This window comes from Trichoderma breve, chromosome 5, assembly GCF_028502605.1.
Source record: "Trichoderma breve strain T069 chromosome 5, whole genome shotgun sequence".
In the NCBI taxonomy this organism is placed as follows: domain Eukaryota; kingdom Fungi; phylum Ascomycota; class Sordariomycetes; order Hypocreales; family Hypocreaceae; genus Trichoderma; species Trichoderma breve.
In genome coordinates this window covers 1,636,040-1,658,755 of record NC_079236.1, presented here as the reverse complement: position 1 = coordinate 1,658,755, position 22,716 = coordinate 1,636,040, and the positions used below count along the sequence as shown (strand labels likewise).

Below are 22,716 nucleotides of genomic sequence, written 5' to 3'. Positions count from 1 at the left end.
GTGTGGCTTGAGAGCTGAAAACCACCTCTTCTACTGCGAGATTCATCTCTTGTGATTTATCATCATTGCTCTTAGAGGATTTTCTAGACGAGCCAGACCCGTGATGCGTGGGATTCGACGTTACGATTCGTGGGTGTGTAGGTAAAATCCGATACTAGCAACCATCTTACCCACATTTATCCGACTCCCTTGAATTATGTGTGATTATGTGGACCCTGCCCATGCAACTCAACTCGTGCAATACTTGTGCAGTAGCAAAAGCCAAAATTCAAAATTTCTCAGCATGTGCCATCACATAGCATATCTTCTTTATTTTAGCCGGACTCTGATAGCGAATTTGGCTATAATGAAAAGAGCTTCAACGAGAATATTTGATAGTTAATACCCCGATTTGGAGTTACAAAGATGATTCAATAATTCAAGAACGACAAGGTATGCTGTAGGGTAGTTTCTGCGCAATGAAAGCTCAGTCGAGGTCGAACCAACTAGAAGAGCGGGTAGATACTTGAGACCGGTGAAATTAAACAAAATTAAATTCAGGTAGTGCGCTACATGAACCATCTCCGAGACCCAATGTGTAACCTTGTGGTGAGCCGCGTCTGTGTTTGAGGACACGCGAGACATTCCAAGCTGATCCTTGACCGCGATGGCGGCTTCATCTCCAGCTAAGCCGGGGGATCCCTGTCGTGGGTCGTGAAGCCGCCATCCAGTGCTCAGATCTGACTTGATCTTGGAAGTAGTAGTACACAGCGAATCCTGACTACGAGCACACATTCTCGCGTACTATTGCTCACCACAATGTCTAAGACAACCACTCGCTGCTACGACCGATTAGTATCAGCATCGGGATCTATGTGTTCCCCTGCAGTTTGCTGACCCTAGTGATTCACACACGCAAAATAGCGGGCCGGTGTGATATGCGCGCCAAGCCTTGTCCGTTTACCGCAACGGTAATACTAGAAGTACTATGTATTATTATAGCTGGGAGGAACTGATGGCTGGGCCGCATATTGTCTGTCAGAGTAGCACCGTAGCCGCTACGGATGCCCCATGCATATCATCATACTCATAATAAGTAACAAATGCTGGGGTACCATCTTAATAATATCTGGTACCTACTCTAATACATGGAGACTACATACTGGCCTGATAATAGCTACGTTGAACCGCTGTGTCTTTCAACTCAGACTCTCCACATTGAGATTCTCGTTCCAACGACGAGTACGCAGACGTGCTGCTTTGAAGCACCTCGCCTCATCTCGATACAGACATTGTTGTCTACTCGAATTTCTTTCCTGGAACCGTTGTATATACACGGAAGGATCTTGTTCTCTTCTAGATCGCCGATTCTTCAATTTTTACAACGCCTACTGTCTATAACCAAATAATTAGAGACATTCTTGATAAGAGTGTTCCGACCGACGAATCGATTCCGGAGAAACGAGACCGTTTTTCCTACCCACCGGTATCGACAATATCTTTAGCATACGGACCGATATACACAATATAGAGCAGAGAAACGCAAAAAAAGTGATATTTAAAAGCAAGTTAGGAAAAAAATGGCGTCGAAAGCTGATTACGATAACGGGGAGAAATCTCAAACCCCAATTGCCATCTGCGGCGTTGGTATTCGGCTCCCTGGAGGCATTCATAATGCTAGTCAATTGTGGGGGTCCATCACCAACAATCGTGACTCTCAGAGTCCACCGCGACTGGGTGGCATTGATCAAAAAGATGCGGATATTGTTGATGCCTCGCTTTTCTCCATGACCGACGAAGAGGCCAAGGGCTGTGATCCACAGCAATTGAAGCTTCTGGAAGTTATTCGCGAGTGCCTTGAGGATGCGTGCGAGATCAATTACCGGAGCGAAGATGCTTGTGTTGGCTGCTACATTGGCGTGTCTGGAGAGGACGATGTATCAATGGTATTGTCGAAAAATGGAATGAAGGGGGCAAGGTTTGTTCCTCATTTTACTGTTGTTTTGTTCACCGAGTCGTGTATTCTGTTACTAACAAGAGTTATTTTTTCTTCCTTTTAGCTTTGTGGTTAAGTCGTCACTGTCATCATCTCTTGTGGCTTTACACAAGGCTTACTGCGCTGTGCAGTCTGGCGATGCTAGATCTGCAGTAGTCGCAGGCTCCAACGTGATGCTGGGCTCCGAAAATGAAGCAGAAATGGACGAGGCAGTGTCAGCTGTATATATCAAGACGTTGCCTGATGCCATCCGTGATGGTAACCCAATTCGTGCTGTCATTCGAGAGTCCAGTGTAGGGAACGTTACGCGTGGCCAAGATTCTGGATCCGATGCGCCTGACGAGGGTGCATCTAGTCTTGCAAGCTTGATCAAGAGAGTGGTAATTCTGGAGGAGAACCAGAGCATTCCTCCAAATGTTTCTTCTGAGAGAATCAGCATCAATGCTTCTGACGCTGAGGGATACAGCGCTCAATTTTTTATTAACTCCTATGTTCAACCTACTTCACCTATATCTGAAACTCGACCTGAACTTGTTCTTTTTTCGGCACATAGCGCACCGTCTTTGACCAAACAAATCGAGGAGCACCGTTTGTATGCTCAGGCTCACCCGAATGCTGCAGCGGACATTGCTTACACTCGTGCCCTGCGGCGCGAGGCTCTGGAATACAAAGCCTTCACCATTCTCTCGAATTCATCCTTCACCAATACCTCAACCTATGTCAAGTCTTCTACCCAAACTCCCGCCATAACCATGATTTTCAACGGTCAGGGTGCCCAATGGGCGGGGATGGGCAAGGATCTCATCCAGGCTGACCCAGAAGTCAGAGACGATATTGAGAAGATGGATGCTGTTTTGAAGGGATTGAAGGTACCATCTACCTGGTCGATTAAAGATGAGCTCCTTCGTGATGCTGCCGATCCAGAGAACCGGATCAACTCATCGCAACTCTCATACCCTCTGAGCGCGGCACTACAAATCGCCATAGTTAACCGCTTTGAACGTCTTGGTGTTACGCCCAAGGTAGTCGTTGGTCACTCTAGTGGTGAAATCGCTGCGGCTTATGCTGCGGGCTTCCTTTCTTTGGAAGCTGCTATCACCATTGCTTACTACTATGGCTATGTCACCACCAAGAACCAGAAGGATGGTGGCATGGGTGTGGTCAGCTTGGGCGTGGAAGAAATCAAGGAGTTTCTGGAACAGAGTGTGGTGATTGCTTGCGAAAACTCTCCTTCAAGTACCACTATTTCTGGCGACCGTGAAGCAGTTGAGCGCGTGTTGAAGTCTGTCAAAGCAGCTAAGCCTGATGTAACTGCTCGTGCTTTGCGCATTGATGCTGCCTACCACTCTCCTCATATGGATTTGCTTGCAGAAGATCTGCTTGGCCTTTTGAAAGCTGAAAACATCGCTTCATTAGAGGCTAAGAGGAACAAGGCTGTCTTTGTGTCTAGTGTCAGTGAGAAGGTCCTTGAAGAGCAGAGTGATTTCGGTGCCGCGTACTGGATCTCCAACTTGGTGTCCCAAGTTCGATTCAGCACTGCCATCTCTACCGTCCTCAATCTATGTGCTGAGGAACCTCTCTTTTTAGAAATTGGCCCGCACTCTGCCCTATCTGTTCCTCTGTCACAGATTTGTGCGGCTACAGATGTCCCATTCAACTATGTTTCGTCCCAAACACGCGGCGCAGACGGTGCAGTAAGCTTCCTTTCTGCTGTTGGACGGCTATGGCAAGAATCAGCTATTCTCGAGTTGGCTCCATTATTCCCCCATGGTAAGGCAATTTCCGGATTGCCTCCGTATCCTTGGAGCCATGGCAGTCCTGATGAGGGCTCTGATGGCGCTAATTTATCTGCTCGTGAGAAACGGTCGCGCGTTATTGCAGACTCTAGTTATTTGGAGACTGAGCTTGCGGATGACGAGATTCCTACGACTGAGCCGGAAATCGTCCTTCGAGCCATCTGGGTTGATATCCTCCAAAACGTCGTCAAAGTACGAATACAAGATATCGGCAAGAAACATAGCTTTTTCCTGCTTGGTGGCGACTCCTTGACAACTATTGAGCTTGTTACCACCGCTTACCAACATGGTATTCTTCTGAGCCCGGCTGATATTTCTGATAATGCCGAACTTGCTCAAATGGCAGCTGTGGCAACCATCGAGGAGGATGGCGCAATGATGACTGAAGTAGAGCCTTTGAGCTTGATTACTGAAGAGAATGTTGATGATATCAAAGATCAGATTCGCAAAGAGTGCAAGCTTACTACAATTGAGATAATCGAGGATGTCTATCCGTGTACAACTCTCCAAGAAGGCTTCATGGCTTTAGGTATGAAGCACCCAGGTTCTTATATTCACAGAGTTGTCTATAAGCTCATGCCTGATATCGACGTCGATCGATTTATGGCTTCTTGGGAGGGCACCATTAAGCAATGTGGTAGCTTGCGTTCACGAGTAGTTGTTCTTGGTGGTCGAGCCCTCCAAGCTGTGATGACTGAGGATACTGCTTGGGAATATCTCCCATCTGGTTTGGATATCCACACTTTCCTCAACCAAACGCGAGATATTAGTATGAGCTATGGTGAGCGTTTGAGTCGGCATGCTCTGGTTCGAGATAGCAATGGTAGCGTCTATTTCGTGTGGCTGATTCACCACGCGGTATTTGATGGTCTTACTATGCGAATCGTTCTTGATGCTCTCTATCACGCTTACCATGGCAATGAGACTAAGGCTCTGCGGCCGTATTCCAGCTTCATTCGTTATGTTGAATCGCTTGATTCTACTGCCTCTGGCGAATACTGGCAAAAGGAGCTTGATGGTGCTCAGCGAGCTCATTTCCCTCTTGCCAGACTTTCTGCTACTTCCGAAGACAAGGTCACGAAGAAGACTATACCTTTCCGCAACACGATGAACTCTTCTATAACCACCGCGACAATTCTTCGTGCAGCATGGGCTATTCTCCTCGCCCGCTACTGCGACTCTGATGATGTGTGTTTTGGTACTACATTGTCAGGCCGTCAGGCAGCGGTTCCTGGATTGAATGAGATCCCTGGACCCATGATTGCCACTGTTCCGATTCGCATCAAAATTGACCGCGATATGAGTATAGCCTCTTTTCTTAAGAAAGTTCAGGCTCAGGCTGCAGAAATGGTTGCTCACGAACAGTATGGTCTTCAGAACATCTCAAAACTAGGCCAGGATGCTCAGGAAGCTTGCGACTTCTCCAACCTGATCGTCATTCAGCCAAATAATCACCTTACATCCGTCGCTGATACTGCCTCTGATGCCATTCTGCAACAGGGACCTGTTGAGAAAGCTCTCTCAGAAGAGGCTATGCGTAATTACTTTAACTATCCCCTCGTTTTGCAGCCTCGTATTGGCGAGGATAGCATTGAGCTAGATTGGACCTATTACGCCGATGCAATCACTGAGGCTCAGCTTGAGGCCTTATGCTTCCACTATGAGCACATTATCCAGCAATTGCTGGCAGCCACTGAGATGCCCCTAAGTGCTCTATCGGTCTCTGGTTCGTGGGATTTAGAACAATCTCTCAAAGCTAACATGGAGACACCTGAGATTGTCGACTTGTGTCTTCATCAACTCATTGAGAGACAAGCAAAAGATCGCCCAAACACCACTGCCATTAGCGCCTGGGACTTGGAGCTGACATACTTGCAACTTGACTGTGCTGCTAACCGGCTCGCCCACTATCTTGTCAAGTCTTGTGGGGTCAAGGATCAGGATCTCGTGCACGTCTGCTTTGAGAAATCAGCCTGGTTTTTCGTGTCCATTATTGCTGTAAATAAAGCAGGGGCTACATGGGTTCCTCTTGATCCCTCGCACCCGCTTCAGAGGCAGCAACAGGTTGTCTCGCAGACGAAGGCGACTCTGGCCTTGGCTTCTACCAGCAACGTGGATATGTGCTCTAAGTTAGTTGCTAATGTCGTTGAGGTGTCACATGCCTTGGATGAGAGGCTGGCTAAGACGGAGGCGAGCTCGTATGGACCGATCAGTAATGTGTCTCCGGGCAATGCAGCTTATGTTCTGTTTACTTCCGGAAGTACTGGAACGCCAAAAGGTCTGGTCATGCAACATAGAGCTGTCTGCACTTCGCAGACTGCCATCGCTAAGCGTCTTGGGATGACATATAACGTCAGAATGCTTCAGTTTGCTTCTTTCGTTTTTGATCTCTCTATTGGTGAGATCGTGGGTCCCTGGGTTGCTGGTGGTTGCCTATGTGTTCCATCTGAGGAAACAAGGATGAATACGGGTAGCTTGGTTGACTTTATTAACACGATGAAAATCACCTGGGCATATCTCACCCCCTCCTTTACACGGACCTTGAAACCCGATGACATTCCTGATTTGGAACTGCTCTTGTTTGCTGGTGAGGCTGTTGGACGAGACGTGTTTGAAGCTTGGTTTGGAAAGGTGCGGCTAATCAATGGTTGGGGTCCTGCTGAGACTTGTGTGTTCTCAACCCTCCATGAGTGGAAGAGTATCGACGAATCTCCATTAACAGTTGGTCGACCAGTTGGTGGTCACTGCTGGATTGTTGATCCGCAAGACCCGCAGCGATTGGCTCCTGTCGGAACTCTTGGTGAAGTTGTTATTCAGGGACCGACTATCCTTCGAGAGTATCTGGCTGATTCTACTAAAACCGAGGCCGCAATAGTCTGGAACCTCCCTGAGTGGGTACCAACTCGCACTACCAATCACTGGGATCGATTTTACAAGTCTGGCGATCTGTGTCGATATAACGCGGATGGTACTATCGAATTTGGATCTCGCAAGGATAATCAGGTGAAAATTCGAGGCCTCCGTGTTGAGCTTGGGGAGATCGAGCATTACTTCCGTGAGTCCTTGGAGGGCGTTAAGCAGGTGGCTGTTGATGTGGTAAATGGAGATGGTGGCGCGATTATTGTGTCCTATTTCTGTTTCACAGATGAAACTCGCACTGCTGGCAAGAACTCCGAGACGAACGTGAAGGACGTATTGGCCCCCATGACATCTGAGCTTCAAAGCCAACTCACTGCCTTAGTTGGTCAGCTCAGTGTGACGCTTCCTCGGTACATGATCCCGACACTATTTATCCCTTGCCAGTATATGCCTTTTATCACCTCCACAAAGTTGGATATGAAGCTTTTGCGACTTGCGTTTTCCAAGCTTAGCAAGGAAGACGTTGCAAGATACTCTCTTGTGGATAGTAAGAAGCGCAAGCCGGAAACCAACATGGAGACTCGTATCCAAGCGATCTGGGCCGACCTGCTCAAACTATCGATCGACTCTATTGGTCGAGACGATAACTTTTTGAGAATGGGTGGTGATTCTATTGCTGCTATTTACTTTGTTTCAGCTGCCCGAGATGCTGGAATTTCCATTGCTGTCAAGGACGTCTTTGATGACCCTCGTCTCTTCCAGGTAGCTTCTAAAGCTACTATTCGTGGCAGCACGGGTCAATCCGTTCACGTCAACCCTTTTAGCCTCCTCCCAGACAATCTTAGCAAACTTATGCAGAGTGATGCTATTCGAACCAAGTATCGCCTTGGGAAAGACCAAATTGTTGAGGATGCTTATCCTTGCACGCCACTTCAAGAAGGTCTTATGGCTCTCACTGCAAAACAACCGGGCTCTTACATATCGCAGTGGTACCACCGAGTCCCCAAGCACATCGATATTGCTAAATTCAAGGCTGCTTGGAAAACAGCTGTGGAGCACAACGCCACACTAAGAACCAGAATTATGCTTGAAGACGGCTGCGCAGTTCAGGCTGTCATCACAAAGGATGACGACTGGGAGAATACCAGTGGTCATAACCTTGAGTCCTACAAACGCTTGATTCCTCAATTTGATATAGGATATGGAACTCGCTTAACCCGATTTGCTATTGTAGAGGACAAGCATGACATCTACTTTGTCTGGGTCATTCACCATGCTATCAATGACGGCTGGAGCATGCGCATCGTCTTGGACAGCATTTACAACACCTACTACGGCCGAGAGGTTTCCCCTATATCCCCTTATTCTAACTTCATCGACTATGTTAGCAAGATGGATAGCGAGGCGGCCGTCAGCTTCTGGCGATCCAACCTTTCTGGTGCTCAACGACCTAGCTACCCTGCCGCTGGAAAACGCCTTGCTGCCGATAAGACTGGTGGCGCGGTTCGTGTTGTTGACCGTCTGGTATCCTTTTCTAATCAAAAAGATGCTTCAATTACTATGGCTACTATTATTCGAGCTGCCTGGGCAATCGTACTCGGTCGTCATTCCGATGCTCGTGATGTATGCTATGGCGCCACTGTTTCTGGTCGTCAGGCTGCAATGGATGGTCTTCTCTCAACTCCTGGTGCCGTCATTGCCACCATACCAATTCGAGTTCGCCTGGAGGCTGCAAAGCCTGTGAGTCAAATGCTACAAGATCTTCAAGTCCACGCGCTGGATATGGTTCCATATGAACAGTATGGTCTGCACAATATCTCCAAGCTTAGCCCTGAAGCTCGAGAGGCTTGTGACTTCACATCTCTACTAGTTATTCAGCCTAAAGAGCAAGAAAGTACCATATTTAATAGCAAGGATGGTCTGCTGCAGGCAGAGGCCGAAGAAGACCATCTGATGATTGAGTCCATGAACAACTACTTCAACTACCCGTTGGTTATGCTCAGTTACATGGCTGAGGAAAATGTGAACCAGAGATTTTTGTATAACCCAGAAATCTTGTCTGAAGCTGAAGTTGAAGCTGTGTCTTATCAATTCGAACATGTGGTACAGCAGCTTTTGAACCCTGGCAAGAAACTCATCGGTGATATCTCTGTTGCCGGTCCTTGGGATCTTGAGCAGAGCCTACAAGCAAATAACGACATTCCTGAGATTATTGATGCTTGCTTTCAAGAATTAGTCGACAAACAGGCTATTGAACGGCCGAATTCCCTTGCTGTTGTAGGCTGGGACCGAACCTTTACCTATATTGAACTTGTTGAAGCGGTCAACAAATTGTCGAACTACCTCGCCACGAATTTTACTTTTAAAGCTGATGAGTTAATACCTGTTTGTTTTGAGAAATCGTCCTGGTATATCGTCTCGATCCTCGCAATCAACAAAATTGGGGCCGGTTGGGTTCCTCTCGACCCATCTCATCCCGAGCAACGTTTACGCCAGATTGTTGGTCAGACTCGAGCAAAAATAATACTGTGCTCTCCATCCAACGCCCATATTTGCACCTCATTTGGCCTGTCTGTCATTGAGATTAGCCCTTTCTTCTACCAGAAGCTTACTGAGAGCGGTGTGACAGGCACCACGGGGCCTGCCATCAAAGTGACACCTCGAAATATTTGCTACGTCCTATTTACCTCGGGATCTACAGGTACCCCTAAGGGATTTGTGATGGAGCATGGTGCAGTATGCACATCGCAGTCTGCTATAAGTCGAAGACTTGGAATGACTGCCGATGTTCGCATGCTACAATTTGCAGCCTTTGTTTTTGACCTTTCGGTGGGTGAAATCGTGGCGACATTGATCTCGGGCGGCTCCGTATACATTCCGGACGAAAACACACGATTAAATGATATATCAAATTTCATCCAGAAGCACAAAATAAACTCGACAATCCTTACACCATCGTTCGCTCGTACTCTAAAGCCAGAAGACGTTCCCTCCTTAGAGCTCATGGTTTTGGCAGGCGAGGCTGTCGGTAGGGATGTCTGTGACAGCTGGTACGGAAAGCTTAGATTCATTTGCGGCTGGGGTCCTGCAGAGACCTGCGTTTTATCGTCACTTCATGAGTGGCAGTCTATTGACGAGAGTCCCCGTACTATTGGCCGGCCTGTTGGCTGCTTTTGCTGGGTTGTAGACCCAGAAAATCCGAAGAGATTAGCTCCTACGGGTACCGTCGGTGAGATATTTATCCAAGGACCAACTCTGTTGCGGGAATACCTTGCAGACCCTGAGAAGACCAGATCGTCGATGGTATATGATCTACCAGCTTGGGTTCCACGTCGCGAGTCCCAGTACTGGAGCAGGTTTTACAAATCTGGCGATTTAGGTTATTACAATCCAGACGGTACACTCGAATTTTCAACTCGCAAAGATACACAGATTAAGATTCGCGGCCTCCGTGTTGAATTAGGCGAAATTGAATACTATCTGCAGCAAGCTATTGATGAAATTCGTCAAGTCGCAGTCGACGTACTTAGCGGTGACAATGGGTCTAATCTGGTTGCTTACTTCTGCTTTAATGAAGACACCAAGACAGCTGATGCTCGTTTTCAAGCTGATGACAAGGGCCCGTTCATGTCGATTGATGAAGACCTTCAGACTCGCCTCATTGCCGCATCTGGTGAACTAAAAGTTGTTCTCCCGTCTTACATGGTCCCAGCCTTTTTCATTCCCTGCAGTTACATGCCATCCAGCACCTCCGCCAAGCTTGATCGCAAGACGCTGAAGAGATATGCCGATCTATTATCCGTCGATGAATTATCGGAATACTCCCTTAGTAGTGGCAAAAAGAGGACACCCGATACTCCGATGGAAAGTCAGTTGCAACAAATTTGGGCTGAAATCCTCAATATTCCTATGGAATCAATTGGACGCGATGATAGCTTCCTTAGTCTCGGCGGTGATTCTGTTACTGCTATTCACTTAGTCAATGCTATGCGACAAGAGGGTATACTGTTGACTGTGAAGGACATCTTTGATGACCCCCGCTTGCTGTCTGTAGCTAGCAAGGTTACAGAGATGAATGAAAAGGCCGAGATTCAGGAGGATATTGGGCAATTCAGTCTTTTAGATGAAGATATTCAAGGCCTTGTTATCTCCGATGACCTTCGGAAAGAACTCAAACTTTCTGAAACGCAAGAAATCGAAGACGCTTACCCTTGCAGTAAACTTCAAGAAGGTCTCATGGCTTTATCTGTGAAACAGCCTGGATCATACGTCGCCAAGTACACTTATCGTCTTCCAGACCATGTCGATCTCCAGGAGTTCAAACAAGCGTGGGAATTCACTTCATCTGCTATCGAAGCTCTCCGCACTCGTTTTGTGATGATTAACGGCTCTTGCGTCCAAGTTGTGATCAACGAAGAGCTTCCCTGGGAGACTGCCAAGGTTGATGACATTGGCACGGCTATCGTATCCGCTCAGTCGTTCCGAATGACCTATGGTACGCCTCTGTCTCGTTACATGATGTTTGAAGACCAAAATGGAAGCAATTATTTCATGTGGGCTATACATCATTCGGTTCACGACGGTTGGTCACTGAGGATTATTCTGGAGACCTTACGAAGAGAGTATGAGGGTAGAAGTTCGCCGGCTATCGTGCCGTATAACGGCTTCATCAATTATACCCTTAACCTGGACGCTGACGCGGCCGCCGATTACTGGCAAGGCCAGCTTGAGAACGCAAAACGGGCCAGTTTCCCAGCTGCTGGTGTTACTTCTGGCGAGTCGAAACATAAAACACGCATGATGACAAAGTCCATTCCCTTTCCCACCTCTACAAATCCGGCCATCACCAAGGCGACGGTTTTCCGGGCGGCTTGGGCATTAATTCTTGCTCGCTATTGTGATACCGACGACGTGACCTTCGGTTCTACTATATCTGGGAGACAGGCTGCGGTTCCCGGCCTGACCGAAATGGCTGGTCCAGCTGTTGCTACCGTTCCCGTCCGTGTCCGTCTCAATTACGAACAGCGTGTGTCTAAATTCCTTCAGGATGTTCAAAGCCAAGCTTCTGAGATGATTCCTTTCGAACAGTATGGCTTGCAGAATATCTCAAAATTGGGAACTGGTGCTAAAGATGCTTGCGATTTCACCTCCTTGATGCTAGTTCAGCCAATGCAGCATCTGATTGGGGAGGATATCGACACCATTTTAGAGCCTGTTTTGGAGCAAGATGACCAAGAAGATCAGGTGCAGAACTACTTCTCGTATCCTCTTGTCTTACAGGGGCATGTTTATGACGATAAGGTTAAGCTTGTCTTGATCTACGATTCATTCGTGCTTCCTGAATCACAGCTCCTAGCATTGTCTCATCAATTTAACGGTGTTGTGCAGCAGCTTTTGAGCGCTGAGGATTTCAAGCTGGGTGATATATCTGTGGCTAGCTCTTGGGACCTTGATCTCGCTGAGGCTTCCAACGGCCATGGTCCTGAAATCGTTGATGACTGTGCTCATCTCATGATCGAGCGACAGACTGAACTGACTCCTCAAGCCCACGCTGTTCACGCATGGGATGGTACTCTCACTTATAGTGAGCTTGACCGTGCTGCTAATAGGCTTGCCAATCTATTAGTCGATAGTCACGGCGTCAAAGTCGGTGATATCATCCACGTGTGTTTCGAGAAGTCTCTTTGGTACGTGGTTTCAGTGCTCGCAATCAATAAAGCCGGTGCCGCGTGGGTACCAATGGATCCGGCACATCCATTTCATCGCCTCCAACAAGTCGCTAGCCAAACTGGTGCCAAGATCGCACTCACGTCTTCTATTCACAGACCTCTATGCTCCAAGCTGCTAGACACCGTTATTGAAGTGTCTTCGAACTTGGATGAACAACTGAACAACGATACAGATATCAAAGATGTTAAGCCTTCTGTTGCAGTTGCATCTAATGATGTCGCCTATTTGCTCTTTACATCTGGCAGTACCGGCGTACCTAAAGGTATTATTATGGAACACGGTTCCCTCTGTACTAGCCAGCGTGACATTGCAAAGAGGCTCGGTCTTAAAAGGAGTGTCAGGATGCTTCAATTCTCGTCCTTCGTTTTTGACGTTTCTGTGGGAGAAATTATGCTCTCTCTTATGCACGGTGGATGTGTTTGCATTCCATCCGACCATGATCGTCTAAATAACCTAGCCAAGTTCATAAGGGATACCGAAGTTTCTTGGGCATTCTTAACACCATCCTTTGCTCGTACACTCCACCCTACGGACGTACCAAGTCTTGAACTCATTGTCCTTGCTGGAGAGCCCGTTAGTCAGGATGTATTCGACCTCTGGTTTGGTAAAACTAGGCTTGTCAACGGCTGGGGCCCAGCTGAAACATGTGTCTTAAGCGCTATTCACGAATGGAAATCTGCTGATGAATCACCGCTGACAATTGGGCGCTCTGTTGGTAGCTTTGCCTGGATTGTGGACGCAGAGAATCCTCGACGCCTAGCTCCGGTTGGATGTATCGGAGAAATTGTCATGCAAGGACCTACGCTTCTTCGTGAATACCTGGCTGATCCAGCTAAGACTCTTTCATCAACGCTGACTTCGTTACCTAACTGGGCACCTCGCTCAAATGATAGGAACTGGAGTCGTTTCTATAAAACCGGGGACTTGGGCATCTATAACCCTGATGGAACCATCCATTATTCTGGTCGCAAGGACACCCAAGTCAAGATTCGCGGCCTCCGAGTCGAACTTGGGGAAATTGAGCATCATATTCGAAACTCGCTTGAAGTAATTCAACAGATTGCTGTTGACGTGCTCCGGACAGAGGCTGGTGCCAATCTTGTTTCTTACATCTGCTTTAGCAATGAGACGAAAACACCCGGACCAGACACCGACCCTGAAGGGACTGATATATTCCTTCCCATGACCGAAAGCATCCAAAACGAATTGAACATCGTCCTTAACAAACTAAATGTTTTGCTTCCCCGCTATATGATACCAACCTACTTTATTCCTTGTGGCTACATGCCTCTTATCTCATCTGGGAAATTAGACAGACTGATGCTCCGCAAGAGTACGGCTGCGCTGACTCAAGAAGAATTAGAAGCTTATTCGTTGACTGATGCCAACAAGCGCGCTCCTGACACAGCCATGGAAATCCGCTTGCAACATTTGTGGGCTGAGATTCTTAACATTCCTGCTCAAACTATTGGCAAAGATGATAGCTTTCTTCGTATTGGTGGTGACTCGATTGCCGCTATCCGCCTGGTCTCTATGGCTCGTGAGCTTGGCATTACTCTCACTGTGGATGCCATATTTGAAGACCCCCGATTGTCTTCTATAGCCTCTACAGCTAGCGCGGCCGACCAGCATGAAGATATTTTGCATCCTATCTCTGCTTTCTCCCTCCTTGACGACGGTATTCGGGACTTGGTCCAATCTCCCAGCGTCTATGAAAACCATGGTCTCAATACAACCAAGATAATTGAGGATGCGTATCCTACGACAAAGCTGCAAGAAGGGTTCATGGCTTTATCTGCTAAGCAGCCTGGCTCGTATATCGCAAAATTCCTGTATCGCCTCCCCAGTCATGTTGACGTCTCCCGTTTCAAAGAGGCTTGGAGGCGCACGGTGGATGCCTGCACCAATCTTCGTACCCGAATAATCCTTACTGGGGACACCAGCACGCAGATAATCCTTCATGATGACTTTGAGTGGGATTCCCTTGAATCTCAAGGCCTTCACTCATATCTCCAGCTGCATCAGGGCATGGAAATGAGCTACGGTTCCCGGCTCTGCCGTTATGCTCTTGCGGCGCACACAGATGGCAACATGTATTTCATGTGGAGCATTCATCATGCTGTTTTTGACGGCTTGTCTGCCCAAAAGGTCTTGAGAATTCTTGAGAAGGCATACGAGGGTATCGAGTCTCTTGAGGTACCAACATATGCCCGTTTCATCAAGTATACTCTTGGTCTTGATACAGACGCCGCCGCGTCATATTGGAGAGAGCAATTGCAGGGTTCTCGCAAGGCCACTTTCCCGGCCTCCAATGGAGCCTTTAATAAGGCTAGCATTACTCGAACTCTTGAAAGATCGATTAAGCTTCCTACTGTGAATTTGTCTGGAATCACTGTCGCTACTATTGTGCGATCCGCTTGGGCCATAGTCATCGCTCGGTATAGTGATACTGACGATGTCACTTTTGGTACATCTATCTCTGGTCGTCAGGCCCCGGTACCTGAACTGATGGATATGGTCGGTCCGGCTGTTACGACTGTCCCTATAAGGGTTCGGGTAGACCGAACACAGCCAGCGTCTGGTTTCCTCCAAGCTGTTCAAAAGCAAGCATTAGAAATGGTTCCTTTCGAGCAATTCGGTCTGCAAAATATCGCCAGAGTCTGTGAAGACGCGGTAGACGCGTGTGACTTCACATCATTATTGGTAATCCAACCAATGCAGCACATCTCAGACTCTAACAGCAGCAAATCTATCCTAGTACGCGCAGATGGAGAACTCAAGGAGAAGGCAGAGTCCATACAAAACTACTTCTCCTACCCGCTGATTGCTCAAGCTCATCTATATGAAGATCACATTAATCTTGTTTCCATATACGACTCAAATACCCTCGCTGAGAAGCAGCTTGAGACTCTTTCTCAACAGTTCGGTCACGTTATATGTCAGCTTGCAGCTGCTACTAGCGAGAATACTCTTGAGTCAATATCTATTTCTTCCTCTTGGGACTTAGATCGTTCTATTTCCTTTAACAGCGAAACTCCCGAAATCGTTAATGCATGCGTACATGAGCTTATTGAACGCCAGGCCGAGTGTCGGCCCGATGCTGTCGCCATATCTGCGTGGGATGCTGAGTTTACATATAACCAGCTTAATTGTGCTGCTAACAGACTGGCTAATTATATTATTAAATCTTATGGAATTCAGCCAGATGATATTATTCACGTGTGCTTTGAGAAGTCGATTTGGCATTTTGTTGCTATTCTAGCCATCAACAAGGCAGGAGCAGCATGGGCGCCCCTTGATCCATCCCATCCAGAACAACGCCTCCGTCAGATAGTTGATCAAACCAGAGCTAGCCTAATTATGACTTCTCCAAGCAACTCTGATCTTTGCTCAGCTTTAGTTAAGAACGTGCTTTTAGTTACGCCAAACTTAGACCGGAAGCTGGCCAAGACGACTGATTCCGAAGCTCCGAATGTTGTTGCAAAGCCCGACAACGCTGCATATATTTTGTTCACATCTGGTTCCACTGGCACACCTAAAGGCTTCGTTATGGACCACAAGTCTGTGTGTACTTCACAGACCGCTATAACTAAAAGATTAGGCCATACCTCTAACGTCCGAATGCTCCAATTTGCGTCATATGTGTTCGACATGTCAATTGGTGAAATTATTTCCACATTGATTAGCGGCGGTTGCATTTTTGTGCCATCGGAAGATATTCGAATGAACAATATCACGCAATATATGCGGGATAACCGAATAAATTGGGCGTTCCTTACACCTTCATTCCTCCGCACCCTGGCGCCTAAGGATATTCCGGATTTAGAAGTACTTCTGCTTGCCGGTGAAGCTGTTCCTAGAGAAATCTTAAATACTTGGTTCGGCAAAGTACGCCTTATCAATGGCTGGGGACCAGCTGAGACGTGTGTTTTCAGTACCTTGCATGAATGGAAGTCAGTAGACGAGAGTCCTTTGACTATAGGCAGACCCGTTGGCGGATTCTGCTGGATTGTGGACCCTGAAAACCCTCATAAGCTAGCACCTGTCGGCACATTAGGTGAAGTTGTTATCCAAGGTCCGACTCTGCTTCGCGAATATTTGGCCGATCCGGAACGTACTGCAGCTTCTTGTATTAAGGCACCTAAGTGGACGCCTCAGCCCGATTCTCAGCATTGGGGTCGCTTTTACAAATCTGGTGATCTATGCTCGTATAATGCTGATGGAACCCTCGAATTCTCTTCCAGAAAGGATACCCAAATCAAGATTCGAGGCCTTCGTGTCGAGCTGGGCGAAGTGGAATACCACATCCAAGCCGCATTACAAGACGTTCGCCAGATTGCCGTCGACGTGTATAATGACGAGCGTGGTACCAATCTCGTGGCTTATATCTGCTTCACTGATGAGATTCGTGTTGCTGGTATTAACCGCGACACTAACAGCCCATTCTTCTCAATTGATCAAAAACTTCGGAATCGACTGAATGCTCTGGTCGGTGAGCTTGGGGTGACACTACCACGATATATGATTCCAACTCTTTACATCCCGTGCAGCTTCATGCCGTCAATTACTTCTACTAAATTAGACCGCAATGAATTACGCCGCCATACACTCCTCCTTACGCGCGAACAACTGTCAGAATACTCTCTACGAAGTGGAAGTAAGAGAGCCCCGGAAACTGATATGGAACGCAAGCTTCAGCAGATCTGGTCTACTGCCCTTGGTATCTCGCCGGATTCAATTAGTCGTGACGACAGTTTCCTCGGTCTTGGCGGTGACTCGATAAAAGTAATTCAGCTTGTTAGCGCTTGTCGAGATAAAGGCATTTCTGTATCAGTCAAGGATATCTTCAACGACCCTCGTCTTATTTCGGTAGCAAGAATTGCCAGCTTACTAAGTTCTGTTGACGATGTCACCATTGAGCCATTCGGCTTAATAGATGACGAGCAGAGACGCTTTTCTATTGCTGAAAGCGCGAGAGACGAATGTAACCTAGGACCTGAAGCGATTATTGAAGATGCTTATCCTTGTACAAAATTCCAAGAAGGTCTCATGGCTTTATCTGTCAAATCTCCCGGCTCTCATGTCGCCAAGCATGTTTATCGACTGGCTGATAATACCGATATGGAGAAGTTTAAGTCTAGTTGGGCTCAAACTGTTTCTCTCTGCCCTACGCTACGGACGCGGATTGTGCTCTTGGATGACCAGTGCATTCAGCTAGTAATCAGGGAGGATACGAAGCTCGAGATGTCTGCCGCTTCGGAATTCAATGTTGCCATGGCCGAAGCTGGCAACGTGGAAATGACATATGGTTGCTCCTTGTCTCGGTATACAATATTCCAAGGAGCAGACGGTATCTACTTTATCTGGACTGTACATCACGCTGTTCACGATGGATGGACTATTCGTCTTGTACTTGAGACACTCCAGAAGTGCTATCAGAGTTCAAACAATAACTCACTGAAACCATATTCAGCTTTCATCAAGTATGCAACTGATGTTGTTCAGGATCCGGCCACCAAGAAATACTGGTCTCAGCAGCTAGATGGCGCAGTACAAGCTTCATACCCGCCTCGCCCCAGATCTGAAACGCAACATAAGGCGACCACTAGCATGATGACAAAATCTATTCAAATGCCCAGCATTACCCAGTCCTCAATTACTGTGGCAACTGTTCTGCGGGCTACCTGGGCTATGATCCTTGCTCGTTACTCTGACACTGATGATGTCTGTTTTGGTACTTCAGTGTCTGGTCGTCAAGCATCTGTTGCAAATATCCTGGATATGCCCGGCCCTATTGTTGCCACTATTCCGGTACGGATAAAGCTAGATGAAGAGCAAACAGCGCTTGAATTCCTGGAGAGTATTCAGTCGCAAGCCACGGAGATGATTCGATATGAGCAATATGGCCTACAAAATATCGCAAAGATCTCCCCCGATGTCAAAGATGCCATCGACTTCTCATCTCTTCTGGTCATCCAGCCAAGAACTCACTTAGACTTAAGTAATGGAGATGGTGATAATGACAACATTCTTATCCCGGCCATAGAGAGTGATGAAGCCTCAGCAGGCCTTTTGCAGGATTACTTCACATACCCATTAATCATCCAGGGCCACGTATTTGGCGATCGGATCGACTTAATATTCACCTACGATAGCACTATATTATCCAAAAATGATCTTAATCGACTAGCCGGTCAATTCGAGCATATAGCTCAGCAGCTCTTTGAGTCCAATCACATCAAGCTTAGAGATATCTCTTTGGCTGGCCCACAAGACATCCAGCAGGCGATTGCTTGGAACACCGAAAACCCTGAGATTATCGAAGACTGTATCCATAAGTTATTCGAACGAAACGCAGCATCTACTCCGAACGCAGTTGCTATCGACGCTTGGGATGGAATGTTAACGTACGCCCAATTAGACCAGATGGCTAATCGTTTAGCCCATTATCTTATCAAGACTTTCGATATAAAGAGCGATGATCTTATTCTTTGCCTCTTCGAAAAGTCTTTATGGTATGTCGTCACAGTTATTGCAGTTAATAAGGCCGGCGCTGCTTGGGTCCCACTTGATCCTTCGCATCCCACGCAGAGATTACAACAGGTGGCAAGACAGACCAAAGCCAATTTGCTTCTTGCTTCGTCCTTGCAACTCAATTTGGGTAATCAACTATCGCACACTGTTCTTGAAGTCGGCCAGGCCTTGGACGATGTTCTCATACAAACAGAGCCCAGTACTCAAGCTCCAGATGTGACGGTTTCTCCCCGCAATGCCGCGTATGTACTGTTCACTTCTGGCAGTACTGGAACACCAAAAGGACTAGTGATGGAGCACGGAGCTGTCTGTACTAGCCAGACTGCTATCACTGCCCGTATTGGCCTTCACAGCGGTGTAAGGCTACTGCAGTTTGGCGCCCATGTTTTTGATCTTTCTGTTGGTGAGATTTGTTGCTCATTGATTCGCGGGGCCTGTCTTGTCATCCCATCAGATGAGATTCGCATGAATAGCCTTGCAAAGTTTATACATGAGAAGAACATCAACTGGGCAATTTTCACACCCTCTTTCATCCGAACCCTCGAACCTACCGATGTTCCACATCTGGAATTGGTCATCCTCTGTGGTGAGCCTTCTGGTAAGAAGATATTAGAGAAGTGGGTTGGCAAGGTTAGATTGTTCAATGGATGGGGCCCGGCCGAAACCTGTGTATACAGCAGTTTACATGAGTGGAAGTCGGCGGCCGAGAGCCCTCTCACGATTGGCAAGCCTGTTGCCTCTTTCATCTGGATTGTTGATCCCAAGCATCCCAATCAACTTGCTCCGGTAGGCACCATTGGAGAGGCTGTCATACAAGGCCCTACTATACTGCGTGAGTATCTCGATGATCCTACAAGAACGCATGCTAGTATCCTTGAGTCAATTCCAGACTGGGCTCCACCCCGTGAACCGCAACAACGGTGGAGTCGAGTTTACTTGACAGGCGATCATTGTAGTTACAACCCTGACGGGACCATTGAGTACCATGGACGGAAGGATACACAAATTAAGATCCGAGGGCTTCGTGTAGAACTTGGAGAAGTTGAGCATCAAATTCGCAAACTCTCGGAGAATCTGGTTCACGTTGCCGTGGATGTTCACAAATTTGAAGCAGGCTCAATGTTAGTTGCATACCTTGGATATTCCGAAAAGAATTCGGATGATCCAGATGCGATATTTATGCCTCTCACCAATAATCTCCAAAGAGATCTTGATGCTATGGCTAGCCAACTTGGCGTTTTATTGCCCCGTTATATGGTGCCTACTTTGTTTATCCCATGTTCTCAGATGCCTTTCTTGACATCTGGCAAACTTGACATGGGCCGACTCCGCAGACTCACTTCTGCATTAGACCAAAAGCAGCTACAATCTTATGCGTTAGAAGACACGCAGAAAGAGGCTGCTGAGACTGAGACGGAAATTCGTCTTCGAGACATTTGGGCCAAGATTTTAGGACTTCTGCCTCAATCAATCGGCCGCCGCGACAGCTTTCTACGTATCGGTGGAGATTCAATTGCTGCCATTCAGCTGGTAGCGGCCGCCAGCAAATCTGGCATCTCGTTTTCAGTCAAGGATGTCTTCGATGATTCACGCCTTTGGAAATTGGCAGAACTTGCATCTTCTCGACTTAAATCGGATGTTGCGGATGTGACGGTTGCACCATTTAGTCTGCTTAGTCCTACTCTGGATCAGACAGCTGTTACAGCCACTGTAAACGCACAATATGATCTCCCTAACGATATCATTGTAGAGGATGCTTATCCATCAACAAAGCTTCAGGAAGGTCTTATGGCAATATCTGCTCGACAGCCAGGCTCGTACGTTGCAAAGCAGGCTTTCCAATTAGCCAAGAATGTTGATATCAATACCTTTAAAGCGGCTTGGGAGCGTACTATTGAACTTTGTGGCAATCTGAGAACTCGTCTTATGGTTATCGGAGATTTGAGCTTACAGGTTGTGATCAAAAATGAGGAAATTCGATGGGACATTTCCAGTACGACTCTGGAGGCATACCTGTCTCAAACGTTTGATATGGGATACGGCGATTCTTTACTCCGCTACGCCATCGTCTATGAACCGTCAGGAGAAAGCTACTTTGTTTTGAGCATTCACCATGCCATATTTGATGGTTGGACGCTGTCTATGCTTATGAAAACGTTAGAGTCAATTTACCACGGTATTGAAGCTCCTATTTTCCGGCCCTATGCTGAATTTGTGAAGCATACTATGGACATCGATAAGGTTGCCGCTTCCGATTATTGGCGTGACCAGCTTCAGGATGCAAAGCGCGCCTCGTTCCCGCCATTTTCGTCGTCTCAATCAGCCCAATCCAATACTCGCATTCTTGAGAAGCCTCTTAACTTTACTCATTCAAGTGCATCCGGTATTACCAAAGCAACTATTTTGAGAGCTGCGTGGGTAGTCGTTCTATCTAAATATTCTGATACCAATGATGTCACATTCGGTGTTAACGTTTCTGGTCGCAATGCTGCCGTTGCTGGAATTGAAACGATGCCTGGATTAGTGGTCGCTACGGTGCCTGTCCGTGTACGATTACATCCTGAACAAACAGTCGCAAAATTCCTTGAAAGTATGCAGACCCAATCAACCGACATGATTCCATATGAGCAATTTGGTCTGCAGGATATCTCTAAGCTTAGCCCTGAAGCTAAGGATGCTTGCGATTTTTCATCTCTCATGGTAATTCAGCCCATGTCTAGCATCGCCGGTAATGCAACATCTATTCTTGTACCTCAAGACATTGACAAGGATGCTACAGAAGAGAGATTACAAAATTATTTCTCTTATCCACTCGTTATTCAAGGTCATATACATGATGATGGTGCGGTCAAGTTATTGCTCATATATGATGCCAACGTTCTTGCGGAGAATCAGCTCCAAGCATTGTCCACACAATTCGATCATGTGGTTCAGCAGTTGCTTACCCAAGATTCCGAGACTAGGCTGGAGAATATCACTGTTGCCGGACCATGGGATCTGCAGCAGGCCATCAGTTATAATGTGAAAGAGCCTGGTATGGTTAGTGCTTGTGTACATGAGCTTATTACCCAACAAGCACTCAGGGATCCCCATCATGAGGCCATCTACTCAAATGAAGCCACAATGACATATGCTACTTTGAATCGTCTGTCGAGCCTCCTAGCCCAGTACTTGCATGAACTTGGTGTGAGGCCCGAATCTGTTGTTCCGTTCTGTTTTGACAAGTCATCGTGGGCGATCGTCGCAATGCTCGCCATCCTCAAAGCCGGTGGTGTATTCCTACCTCTTGACCCATCTCATCCTCGCAACCGCCGGGAAGCTCTGATCCGAGAAGTTAGAGCCGAGATTATGATCGTCTCACCTTCATCATCTGTTCCTTGTGAGCATTTGACATCTACAATGGTAGAGCTTACACCTCAATTGTTTGAAGAGCTTTCATCGATCTATGATGCTTTCCAAGAGATTCAACCCAAGGCCAAACCTAGCAATGCAGCCTACGTTCTATTTACCTCCGGATCTACTGGTAAACCAAAGGGTGTTTTGATGGAGCACTCTGCGTTTGCCACCAGCACCTTGGGGCACGGTCGCGTATATAACCTCAGTCCGTCTTCTCGCGTCTTCCAATTTTCCAACTACATTTTTGATGGAAGTCTGGGAGAGATTTTTACCACTCTTTCATTTGGCGGTACGGTTTGTGTGCCATCCGATGATGAAAGACTCCAAGGAGCTGCTTCTTTCATGCGAGAAGCCCGGGTAAATACTGCTATGTTAACACCTTCCTTCGTTCGGACCTTTACACCCGAACAAGTTCCGTCATTACAG

General features: G+C 47.2%; 1 protein-coding gene across 1 annotated transcript in view; it reads left to right on the top strand.

Moving 5' to 3' along the window:
- Nucleotides 1-1,559: 1,559 nt before the first annotated feature.
- The window catches only part of T069G_08192 (condensation domain-containing protein), a gene marked incomplete at both ends in the record, with an annotated part of 62,728 nt that continues 41,571 nt past the window's right edge, over nucleotides 1,560-22,716 (top strand). The window contains 3 exons of the mRNA XM_056175402.1: nucleotides 1,560-1,957; nucleotides 2,040-15,335; nucleotides 15,390-22,647. Of these exons, the coding sequence (XP_056026351.1) occupies nucleotides 1,560-1,957; nucleotides 2,040-15,335; nucleotides 15,390-22,647 (20,952 nt within the window). The remainder of the gene's footprint in view (nucleotides 1,958-2,039; nucleotides 15,336-15,389; nucleotides 22,648-22,716) is intronic.